At 63.8% G+C, this 13911-nt stretch overlaps 1 protein-coding gene across 1 annotated transcript in view; it reads right to left on the bottom strand.

The window, feature by feature from the left end:
• The window catches only part of nek9 (NIMA related kinase 9), a 125907-nt gene that overhangs the window by 39527 nt on the left and 72469 nt on the right, over positions 1 to 13911 (bottom strand). Inside the window, exon 12 of the mRNA XM_072494605.1 lies at positions 13358 to 13411. Within this exon, the coding sequence (XP_072350706.1) occupies positions 13358 to 13411 (54 nt within the window). The remainder of the gene's footprint in view (positions 1 to 13357; positions 13412 to 13911) is intronic.

Genomic DNA, 13911 nt, shown 5'->3' with positions numbered 1-13911 from the left:
CCGAGACACTGACCCCGACACCGAGACACTGACCCCGACACCGAGACACTGACCCCGACACCGAGACACTGACCCCGAGACACTGACCCCGAGACACTGACCCCGAGACACTGACCCCGACACCGAGACACTGACCCCGACACCGAGACACTGACCCCGACACCGAGACACTGACCCCGAGACACTAACCCCGACACCGAGACACTGACACCGAGACACTGACACCGAGCACCGAGACACTGACCCCGACACCGAGACACTGACCCCGACACCGAGACACTGACCCCGAGACACTGACCCCGACACCGAGACACTGACCCCGACCCCGAGACACTGACCCCGACACCGAGACACTGACCCCGAGACACTAACCCCGACACCGAGACACTGACACCGAGACACTGACACCGAGCACTGACCCCGACACTGAGACACTGACCCCGACACCGAGACACTGACCACGAGACCGAGACACTGACCCCGACACCGAGACACTGACCCCGACACCGAGACACTGACTCCGAGACACTGACCCCGAGACACTGACCCCGACACCGAGACACTGACCCCGACACCGAGACACTGAGCCCGAGACCGAGACACTGACCCCGACACCGAGACACTGACCCCGACACCGAGACACTGACTCCGAGACACTGACCACGAGACACTGACCCCGACACCGAGACACTGACCCCGAGACCGAGACACTGACCCCGACACCGAGACACTGACCCCGACACCGAGACACTGACTCCGAGACACTGACCCCGAGACACTGACCCCGACACCGAGACACTGACCCCGACACCGAGACACTGACCCCGACACCGAGACACTGACCCCGACACCGAGACACTGACCCCGACACTGAGACACTGACCCCGACACCGAGACACTGACCACGAGACACTGACCCCGACACCGAGACACTGACCCCGAGACCGAGACACTGACCCCGACACCGAGACACTGACCCCGAGACACTGACCCCGACACCGAGACACTGACCCCGACACCGAGACACTGACCCCGAGACACTGACCCCGACACCGAGACACTGACCCCGAGACACTGACCCCGACACCGAGACACTGAACCCGAGACACTGACCCCGACACCGAGACACTGAACCCGAGACACTGAACCCGACACCGAGACACTGACCCCGACACCGAGACACTGACCCCGACACCGAGACACTGACCCCGACACCGAGGCACTGACCCCGACACCGAGGCACTGCCCCGACACCGAGGCACTGACCCCGAGACACTGACCCCGAGACCGAGACACTGACCCCGAGACACTGACCCCGACACCGAGACACTGACCCCGACACCGAGACACTGACCCCGACACCGAGACACTGAGCCCGAGACACTGAACCCGACACTGAGACACTGACTCCGAGACCCTGACCCCGAGACACTGACCCCGAGACACTGAACCCGAGACACTGAACCCGACACCGAGACACTGACCCGGAGACACTGACCCCGAGACCGAGACACAGACCCCGATACCGAGATACTGACCCCGAGACCGAGACACTGACCCCGAGACACTGACCCCGACACCGAGACACTGACCCCGACATCGAGACACTGACCCCGAGACACTGACCCCGAAACCGAGACACTGACCCCGAGACACTGACCCCGACACCGAGACACTGACCCCGAGACACTGAGCCCGAGACACTGACCCCGACACCGAGACACTGACCCCGACACCGAGACACTGACACCGAGACACTGACCCCGAGACACCGAGACAATGACCCCGAGACACAGACCCCGAGACCGAGACACTGACCCCGACACCGAGACACTGACCCCGAGACACTGACCCCGAGACCGAGACACTGACCCCGACACCGAGACACTGACCCCGAGACACTGACCCCGACCCCGAGACACTGACCCCGAGACACTGACCCCGACACCGAGACACTGACCCCGAGACACTGACCCCGAGACCGAGACACTGACCCCGAGACACTGACCCCGAGGCACTGACCCCGACACCGAGACACTGACCCCGAGACACTGACCCTGACACCGAGACACTGACCCCGACACCGAGACACTGACCCCGACACCGAGACACTGACCCCGACACCGAGACACTGACCCCGAGACACTGACCCCGACACCGAGACACTGACCCCGACCCCGAGACACTGACCCCGACACCGAGACACTGACCCCGACACCGAGACACTGACCCCGACACCGAGACACTGACCCCGAGACACTGACCCCGAGACCGAGACACTGACCCCGAGACACTGACCCCGACACCGAGATACTGACCCCGAGACACTGACCCCGACACCGAGACACTGACCCCGACACCGAGACACTGACCCCGACGCCGAGACACTGACCCCGACGCCGAGACACTGACCCCGAGACACTGACCCCGACACCGAGACACTGACCCCGACACCGAGACACTGACCCCGAGACACTGACCCCGACACCGAGACACTGACCCCGACACCGAGACACTGACCCCGACACCGAGACACTGAGCCCGAGACACTGAACCCGACACTGAGACACTGACTCCGAGACCCTGACCCCGAGACACTGACCCCGAGACACTGACCCCGAGACACTGAACCCGAGACACTGAACCCGAGACACTGACCCCGAGACACTGACCCCGAGACACTGACCCCGACACCGAGACACTGACCCCGACACCGAGACATTGACCCCGACACTGAGACACTGACCCCGACACCGAGACACTGACCCCGAGACCGAGACACTGACCCCGACACCGAGACACTGACCCCGACACCGAGTCTCTGACCCCGAGACACTGACCCCGACACCGAGACACTGACCCCGACACCGAGACACTGACCCCGAGACACTAACCCCGACACCGAGACACTGACCCCGACACCGAGACACTGACCCCGAGACACTGACCCCGACACCGAGACACTGACCCCGAGACACTGACCCCGAGACACTGAACCCGACACCGAGACACTGACCCCGACACCGAGACACTGACCCCGACACCGAGACACTGACTCCGAGACACTGACCCCGAGACACTGACCCCGACACCGAGACACTGACCCCGACACCGAGACACTGAGCCCGAGACCGACACTGACCCCGACACCGAGACACTGACCCCGACACCGAGACACTGACTCCGAGACACTGACCACGAGACACTGACCCCGACACCGAGACACTGACCCCGAGACCGAGACACTGACCCCGACACCGAGACACTGACCCCGACACCGAGACACTGACTCCGAGACACTGACCCCGAGACACTGACCCCGAGACACTGACCCCGACACCGAGACACTGACCCCGACACCGAGACACTGACCCCGACACCGAGACACTGACCCCGACACCGAGTCACTGACCCCGACACTGAGACACTGACCCCGACACCGAGACACTGACCACGAGACACTGACCCCGACACCGAGACACTGACCCCGAGACCGAGACACTGACCCCGACACAGAGACACTGACCCCAAGACACTGACCCCGACACCGAGACACTGACCCCGACACCGAGACACTGACCCCGAGACACTGACCCCGACACCGAGACACTGACCCCGAGACACTGACCCCGAGACACTGAACCCGACACCGAGACACTGACCCCGACACCGAGACACTGACCCCGACACCGAGACACTGACCCCGACACCGAGGCACTGACCCCGACACCGAGGCACTGCCCCGACACCGAGGCACTGACCCCGAGACACTGACCCCGAGACCGAGACACTGACCCCGAGACACTGACCCCGACACCGAGACACTGACCCCGACACCGAGACACTGACCCCGACACCGAGACACTGACCCCGACACCGAGACACTGACCCCGAGACACTGACCCCGAGACACTGACCCCGAGACACTGACCCCGACACCGAGACACTGACCCCGACACCGAGACACTGACCCCGACACCGAGACACTGACCCCGAGACACTAACCCCGACACCGAGACACTGACACCGAGACACTGACACCGAGCACCGAGACACTGACCCCGACACCGAGACACTGACCCCGACACCGAGACACTGACCCCGAGACACTGACCCCGACACCGAGACACTGACCCCGACCCCGAGACACTGACCCCGACACCGAGACACTGACCCCGAGACACTAACCCCGACACCGAGACACTGACACCGAGACACTGACACCGAGCACTGACCCCGACACTGAGACACTGACCCCGACACCGAGACACTGACCACGAGACCGAGACACTGACCCCGACACCGAGACACTGACCCCGACACCGAGACACTGACTCCGAGACACTGACCCCGAGACACTGACCCCGACACCGAGACACTGACCCCGACACCGAGACACTGAGCCCGAGACCGAGACACTGACCCCGACACCGAGACACTGACCCCGACACCGAGACACTGACTCCGAGACACTGACCACGAGACACTGACCCCGACACCGAGACACTGACCCCGAGACCGAGACACTGACCCCGACACCGAGACACTGACCCCGACACCGAGACACTGACTCCGAGACACTGACCCCGAGACACTGACCCCGACACCGAGACACTGACCCCGACACCGAGACACTGACCCCGACACCGAGACACTGACCCCGACACCGAGACACTGACCCCGACACTGAGACACTGACCCCGACACCGAGACACTGACCACGAGACACTGACCCCGACACCGAGACACTGACCCCGAGACCGAGACACTGACCCCGACACCGAGACACTGACCCCGAGACACTGACCCCGACACCGAGACACTGACCCCGACACCGAGACACTGACCCCGAGACACTGACCCCGACACCGAGACACTGACCCCGAGACACTGACCCCGACACCGAGACACTGAACCCGAGACACTGACCCCGACACCGAGACACTGAACCCGAGACACTGAACCCGACACCGAGACACTGACCCCGACACCGAGACACTGACCCCGACACCGAGACACTGACCCCGACACCGAGGCACTGACCCCGACACCGAGGCACTGCCCCGACACCGAGGCACTGACCCCGAGACACTGACCCCGAGACCGAGACACTGACCCCGAGACACTGACCCCGACACCGAGACACTGACCCCGACACCGAGACACTGACCCCGACACCGAGACACTGAGCCCGAGACACTGAACCCGACACTGAGACACTGACTCCGAGACCCTGACCCCGAGACACTGACCCCGAGACACTGAACCCGAGACACTGAACCCGACACCGAGACACTGACCCGGAGACACTGACCCCGAGACCGAGACACAGACCCCGATACCGAGATACTGACCCCGAGACCGAGACACTGACCCCGAGACACTGACCCCGACACCGAGACACTGACCCCGACATCGAGACACTGACCCCGAGACACTGACCCCGAAACCGAGACACTGACCCCGAGACACTGACCCCGACACCGAGACACTGACCCCGAGACACTGAGCCCGAGACACTGACCCCGACACCGAGACACTGACCCCGACACCGAGACACTGACACCGAGACACTGACCCCGAGACACCGAGACAATGACCCCGAGACACAGACCCCGAGACCGAGACACTGACCCCGACACCGAGACACTGACCCCGAGACACTGACCCCGAGACCGAGACACTGACCCCGACACCGAGACACTGACCCCGAGACACTGACCCCGACCCCGAGACACTGACCCCGAGACACTGACCCCGACACCGAGACACTGACCCCGAGACACTGACCCCGAGACCGAGACACTGACCCCGAGACACTGACCCCGAGGCACTGACCCCGACACCGAGACACTGACCCCGAGACACTGACCCTGACACCGAGACACTGACCCCGACACCGAGACACTGACCCCGACACCGAGACACTGACCCCGACACCGAGACACTGACCCCGAGACACTGACCCCGACACCGAGACACTGACCCCGACCCCGAGACACTGACCCCGACACCGAGACACTGACCCCGACACCGAGACACTGACCCCGACACCGAGACACTGACCCCGAGACACTGACCCCGAGACCGAGACACTGACCCCGAGACACTGACCCCGACACCGAGATACTGACCCCGAGACACTGACCCCGACACCGAGACACTGACCCCGACACCGAGACACTGACCCCGACGCCGAGACACTGACCCCGACGCCGAGACACTGACCCCGAGACACTGACCCCGACACCGAGACACTGACCCCGACACCGAGACACTGACCCCGAGACACTGACCCCGACACCGAGACACTGACCCCGACACCGAGACACTGACCCCGACACCGAGACACTGAGCCCGAGACACTGAACCCGACACTGAGACACTGACTCCGAGACCCTGACCCCGAGACACTGACCCCGAGACACTGACCCCGAGACACTGAACCCGAGACACTGAACCCGAGACACTGAACCCGAGACACTGACCCCGAGACACTGACCCCGAGACACTGACCCCGACACCGAGACACTGACCCCGACACCGAGACATTGACCCCGACACTGAGACACTGACCCCGACACCGAGACACTGACCCCGAGACCGAGACACTGACCCCGACACCGAGACACTGACCCCGACACCGAGTCTCTGACCCCGAGACACTGACCCCGACACCGAGACACTGACCCCGACACCGAGACACTGACCCCGAGACACTAACCCCGACACCGAGACACTGACCCCGACACCGAGACACTGACCCCGAGACACTGACCCCGACACCGAGACACTGACCCCGAGACACTGACCCCGAGACACTGAACCCGACACCGAGACACTGACCCCGACACCGAGACACTGACCCCGACACCGAGACACTGACCCCGACACCGAGGCACTGACCCCGACACCGAGGCACTGACCCCGAGACACTGACCCCGAGACCGAGACACTGACCCCGAGACACTGACCCCGACACCGAGACACTGAGCCCGAGACACTGAACCCGACACTGAGACACTGACTCCGAGACCCTGACCCCGAGACACTGACCCCGAGACACTGACCCCGAGACACTGACCCCGAGACACTGACCCCGAGACACTGACCCCGAGACACTGACCCCAAGACACTGACCCCAAGACACTGACCCCGAGACACTGACCCCGAGACACTGACCCCGAGACCGAGACACTGACCCCGACACCGAGACATTGACCCCGACACCGAGACATTGACCCCGACACTGAGACACTGACCCCGACACCGAGACACTGACCCCGAGACCGAGACACTGACCCCGACACCGAGACACTGACCCCGACACCGAGTCTCTGACCCCGAGACACTGACCCCGACACCGAGACACTGACCCCGACACCGAGACACTGACCCCGAGACACTAACCCCGACACCGAGATACTGACCCGGAGACACTGACCCCGAGACCGAGACACAGACCCCGATACCGAGATACTGACCCCGAGACCGAGACACTGACCCCGAGACACTGACCCCGACACCGAGACACTGACCCCGAGACACTGACCCCGACATCGAGACACTGACCCCGAAACCGAGACACTGACCCCGAGACACTGACCCCGACACCGAGACACTGACCCCGAGACACTGACCCCGACACCGAGACACTGACCCCGACACCGAGACACTGACCCCGACACCGAGACACTGACCCCGACACCGAGACACTGACCCCGACACCGAGACACTGACCCCGACACCGAGACACTGACCCCGACACCGAGACACTGACCCCGAGACACTGACCCCGAGACCGAGACACTGACCCCGACACCGAGACACTGACCCCGAGACACTGACCCCGACCCCGAGACACTGACCCCGAGACACTGACCCCGACACCGAGACACTGACCCCGAGACACTGACCCCGAGACCGAGACACTGACCCCGAGACACTGACCCCGAGGCACTGACCCCGACACCGAGACACTGACCCCGAGACACTGATCCTGACACCGAGACACTGACCCCGACACCGAGACACTGACCCCGACACCGAGACACTGACCCCGACACCGAGACACTGACCCCGAGACACTGACCCCGACACCGAGACACTGACCCCGACCCCGAGACACTGACCCCGACACCGAGACACTGACCCCGACACCGAGACACTGACCCCGACACCGAGACACTGACCCCGACACCGAGACACTGACCCCGACACCGAGACACTGACCCCGAGACACTGACCCCGAGACAGAGACACTGACCCCGAGACACTGACCCCGACACCGAGATACTGACCCCGAGACACTGACCCCGACACCGAGACACTGACCCCGACACCGAGACACTGACCCCGACACCGAGACACTGACCCCGACACCGAGACACTGACCCCGACACCGAGACACTGACCCCGAGACACTGACCCCGACACCGAGACACTGACCCCGACACCGAGACACTGACCCCGAGACACTGACCCCGACACCGAGACACTGACCCCGACACCGAGACACTGAGCCCGAGACACTGAACCCGACACTGAGACACTGACTCCGAGACCCTGACCCCGAGACACTGAACCCGAGACACTGAACCCGAGACACTGAACCCGAGACACTGACCCCGAGACACTGACCCCGAGACACTGACCCCGACACCGAGACACTGACCCCGACACCGAGACATTGACCCCGACACCGAGACACTGACCCCGAGACCGAGACACTGACCCCGACACCGAGACACTGACCCCGACACCGAGACACTGACCCCGACACCGAGACACTGACCCCGACACCGAGACACTGACCCCGACACCGAGTCTCTGACCCCGAGACACTGACCCCGACACCGAGACACTGACCCCGACACCGAGACACTGACCCCGAGACACTAACCCCGACACCGAGACACTGACCCCGAGACACTGACCCCGAGACCGAGACACAGACCCCGACACCGAGATACTGACCCCGAGACCGAGACACTGACCCCGAGACACTGACCCCGACACCGAGACACTGACCCCGAGACACTGACCCCGACATCGAGACACTGACCCCGAGACACTGACCCCGAGACCGAGACACTGACCCCGAGACACTGACCCCGACACCGAGACACTGACCCCGAGACACTGAGCCCGAGACACTGACCCCAACACCGAGACACTGACCCCGACACCGAGACACTGACCCCGAGACACAGACCCCGAGACCGAGACACTGACCCCGACACCGAGACACTGACCCCGACACCGAGACACTGACCCCGAGACACTGACCCCGACACCGAGACACTGACCCCGACACCGAGACACTGACCCCGAGACACTGACCCCGACCCCGAGACACTGACCCCGACACCGAGACACTGACCCCGACACCGAGACACTGACCCCGAGACACTGACCCGACACCGAGACACTGACCCCGAGACACTGACCCCGAGACCGAGACACTGACCCCGAGACACTGACCCCGAGACACTGACCCCGACACCGAGACACTGACCCCGAGACACTGACCCCGACACCGAGACACTGACCCCGACACCGAGACACTGACCCCGACACCGAGACACTGACCCCGACACCGAGACACTGACCCCGAGACACTGACCCCGACACCGAGACACTGACCCCGACCCCGAGACACTGACCCCGACACCGAGACACTGACCCCGACACCGAGACACTGACCCCGAGACACTGACCCCGACACCGAGACACTGACCCCGAGACACTGACCCCGACACCGAGATACTGACCCCGAGACACTGACCCCGACACCGAGACACTGACCCCGACACCGAGACACTGACCCCGACACCGAGACACTGACCCCGACACCGAGACACTGACCCCGAGACACTGACCCCGAGACCGAGACACTGACCCCGACACCGAGACACTGACCCCGACCCCGAGACACTGACCCCGAGACCGAGACACTGACCCTGAGACACTGACTCCGAGACCGAGACACTGACCCCGACACCGAGACACTGACCCCGAGACCGAGACACTGACCCCGACACCGAGACACTGAGCCCGAGACACTGACCCCGACACTGAGACACTGACCCCGACACCGAGACACTGACCCCGACACCGAGACACTGACCCCGACACCGAGACCGAGACACTGACCCCGACACCGAGACACTGACCCAGAGACACTGACCCCAACACTGAGACACTGACCCCGAGACACTGACCCCGAGACACTGAACCCGAGACACTGACCCCGGCACCGAGACACTGACCCCGACACCGAGACACTGACCCCGAGACACTGACCCCGAGACCGAGACACTGACCCCGACACCGAGACACTGACCCCGACACCGAGACACTGACCCCGAGACACTGACCCCGACACCGAGATACTGACCCCGACACCGAGAGACTGACCCCGACACCGAGACACTGACCCCGACACCGAGACACTGACCCCGACACCGAGACACTGACCCCGACACCGAGACACTGACCCCGACACCGAGACACTGACCCCGAGACACTGACCCCGACACCGAGACACTGACCCCGACACCGAGACACTGACCCCGACACCGAGACTCTGACCCCGAGACACTGACCCCGACACCGAGACACTGACCCCGACACCGAGACACTGACCCCGACACCGAGACTCTGACCCCGAGACACTGACCCCGACACCGAGACACTGACCCCGAGACACTGACCCCGACCCCGAGACACTGAACCCGAGACACTGACCCCGACACCGAGACACTGACCCCGACACCGAGACACTGACCCCGACACCGAGACACTGACCCCGAGACACTGACCCCGACACCGAGACACTGACCCCGACACCGAGACACTGACCCCGACACCGAGACTCTGACCCCGAGACACTGACCCCGACACCGAGACACTGACCCCGACACCGAGACACTGACCCCGACACCGAGACTCTGACCCCGAGACACTGACCCCGACACCGAGACACTGACCCCGAGACACTGACCCCGACCCCGAGACACTGAACCCGAGACACTGACCCCGACACCGAGACACTGACCCCGACACCGAGACACTGACCCCGACACCGAGACACTGACCCCGACACCGAGACACTGACACCGAGACACTGACCCCGAGACACTGACCCCGAGACACTGACCCCGAGACACTGACCCCGACACCGAGACACTGACCCCGAGACACTGACCCCGAGACACTGACCCCGACACCGAGACACTGACCCCGACACCGAGACACTGACCCCGAGACACTGACCCCGACACCGAGGCACTGACCCCGACACCGAGACACTGACCCCGAGACACTGACCCCAAGACCGAGACACTGACCCCGAGACACTGACCCCGAGACCGAGACACTGACCCCGACACCGAGACACTGAGCCCGAGACACTGACCCCGACACTGAGACACTGACCCCGAGACACTGACCCCGAGACCGAGACACTGACCCCGACACCGAGACACTGAGCCCGAGACACTGACCCCGACACTGAGACACTGACTCCGAGACACTGACCCCGACACCGAGACACTGACCCCGACCCCGAGACACTGACCCCGACACTGAGACACTGACCGCGAGACACTGACCCCGACACCGAGACACTGACCCCGACACCGAGACACTGACCCCGACACCGAGACACTGACCCCGAGACACTGACCCCGAGACACTGAACCCGAGACACTGACCCCGACACCGAGACACTGACCCCGAGACACTGACCCTGACACCGAGACACTGACCCCGACACCGAGACACTGACCCCGACACCGAGACACTGACCCCGAGACACTGAACCCGAGACACTGAACCCGAGACACTGAACCCGAGACACTGACCCCGACACCGAGACACTGACCCCGAGACACTGACCCCGAGACACTGACCCCGAGACACTGAACCCGAGACACTGAACCCGAGACACTGAACCCGAGACACTGAACCCGAGACACTGACCCCGACACCGAGACACTGACCCCGACACTGAGACACTGACACCGAGACACTGACCCCGAGACACTGACCCCGACACCGAGACACTGATCCCGAGACCGAGACCTTGACCCCGAGACCGAGACACTGACCCCGAGACACTGACCCCGAGACACTGACCCCGACACCGAGACACTGACCCCGACACCGAGACACTGACCCCGACACCGAGACACTGACCCCGAGACACTGACCCCGACACCGAGACACTGACCCCGAGACACTGACCCCGACACCGAGACACTGACCCCGACACCGAGACACTGACCCCGACACCGAGACACTGACCCCGACACCGAGACACTGACCCCGACACCGAGACACTGACCCCGAGACACTGACCCCGACACCGAGACCTTAACCCCGAGACCGAGACACTGACCCCGAGACACTGACCCCGACACCGAGACACTGACCCCGAGACACTGACCCCGACACCGAGACACTGATCCCGAGACCGAGACCTTGACCCCGAGACCGAGACACTGACCCCGAGACACTGACCCCGACACCGAGTCACTGACCCCGACACCGAGTCACTGACCCCGAGACCGAGACACTGACCCCGAGACCGAGACACTGACCCCGACACCGAGACACTGACCCCGACACCGAGACACTGACCCCGAGACCGAGACACTGACCCCGAGACACTGACCCCGACACCGAGTCACTGACCCCGACACCGAGACACTGACCCCGAGACCGAGACACTGACCCCGAGACACTGACCCCGAGACACTGACCCCGACACCGAGACACTGACCCCGACACCGAGACACTGACCCCGACACCGAGACACTGACCCCGAGACACTGACCCCGACACCGAGACACTGACACCGAGACACTGACCCTGACACCGAGACACTGACCCCGACACCGAGACACTGACCCCGAGACACTGACCTCAACACCGAGACTCTGACCCCGAGACACTAACCCCGAGACCGGGACACTGACCCCGAGACCGGGACACTGACCCCGAGACACTGACCCCGACACCGAGACACTGACCCCGACACCGAGACACTGACCCCGACACCGAGACACTGACCCCGACACCGAGACACTGACCCCGCGACATTGACCCCGAGACCGAGACACTGACCCCGAGACACTGACCCCGAGACATTGACCCCGAGACCGAGACACTGACCCCGAGACACTGACCCCGAGACACTGACCCCGAGACACTGACCCCGAGACACTGACCCCGACACCGAGACACTGACCCCGAGACACTGACCCCGAGACATTGACCCCGAGACCGAGACACTGACCCCGAGACCGAGACACTGACCCCGAGACACTGACCCCGACACCGAGACACTGACCTGCCTCTCCAAATAGTCAATGGTTTCCTCTTTCTTTGTCAGATTTTCTTGTAACTGTCACAGAAAATATGTGAAGGAGGTTTCAGTGAGGGAGACAAAACAGGAAACAGTTTCTCAGTCCCATCAGCACCAGTGCCTGACCACAGGGAATGTCCCCTCTCCCCAGCCTCGCAGATCCTCACTCCTCGTCCCGCTCCATCATTAGGGACCCCACCCGTCGTTTCGGACCTCGACTTTCATCCCCAGACCTCAGTGTCCCCCACCCCCTCAACCCAACCGCGGAACCCCCTCTCCTCGGCCCTGGGTGGCTCTCCCAGTGACCCTCCGCCAGCAATGGGGACACCCCTTCCCCCCCAGCCTAGTGAATCCATCCCCCACTGGCAAACCCCCCTTCCTGCCCCGGCGATAACCCCCCCCCCCCACTCCCCACTGGCAAACCCCCCCTTCCTGTCCCGGTGATAACCCCCCCACTCCCCAGCAATGAACCCCCCTTCCTGCCCCGGCGATAACCCCCCCACTCCCCAGTGGTGAACACCCCCTTCCTGCCCCGGCGA

The sequence above is a fragment of the Scyliorhinus torazame genome, chromosome 2 (assembly GCF_047496885.1).
Source record: "Scyliorhinus torazame isolate Kashiwa2021f chromosome 2, sScyTor2.1, whole genome shotgun sequence".
Classification (NCBI taxonomy): domain Eukaryota; kingdom Metazoa; phylum Chordata; class Chondrichthyes; order Carcharhiniformes; family Scyliorhinidae; genus Scyliorhinus; species Scyliorhinus torazame.
Note: the sequence above shows the minus strand (reverse complement) of the source record. Positions and strands in the feature narration are given on the sequence as shown.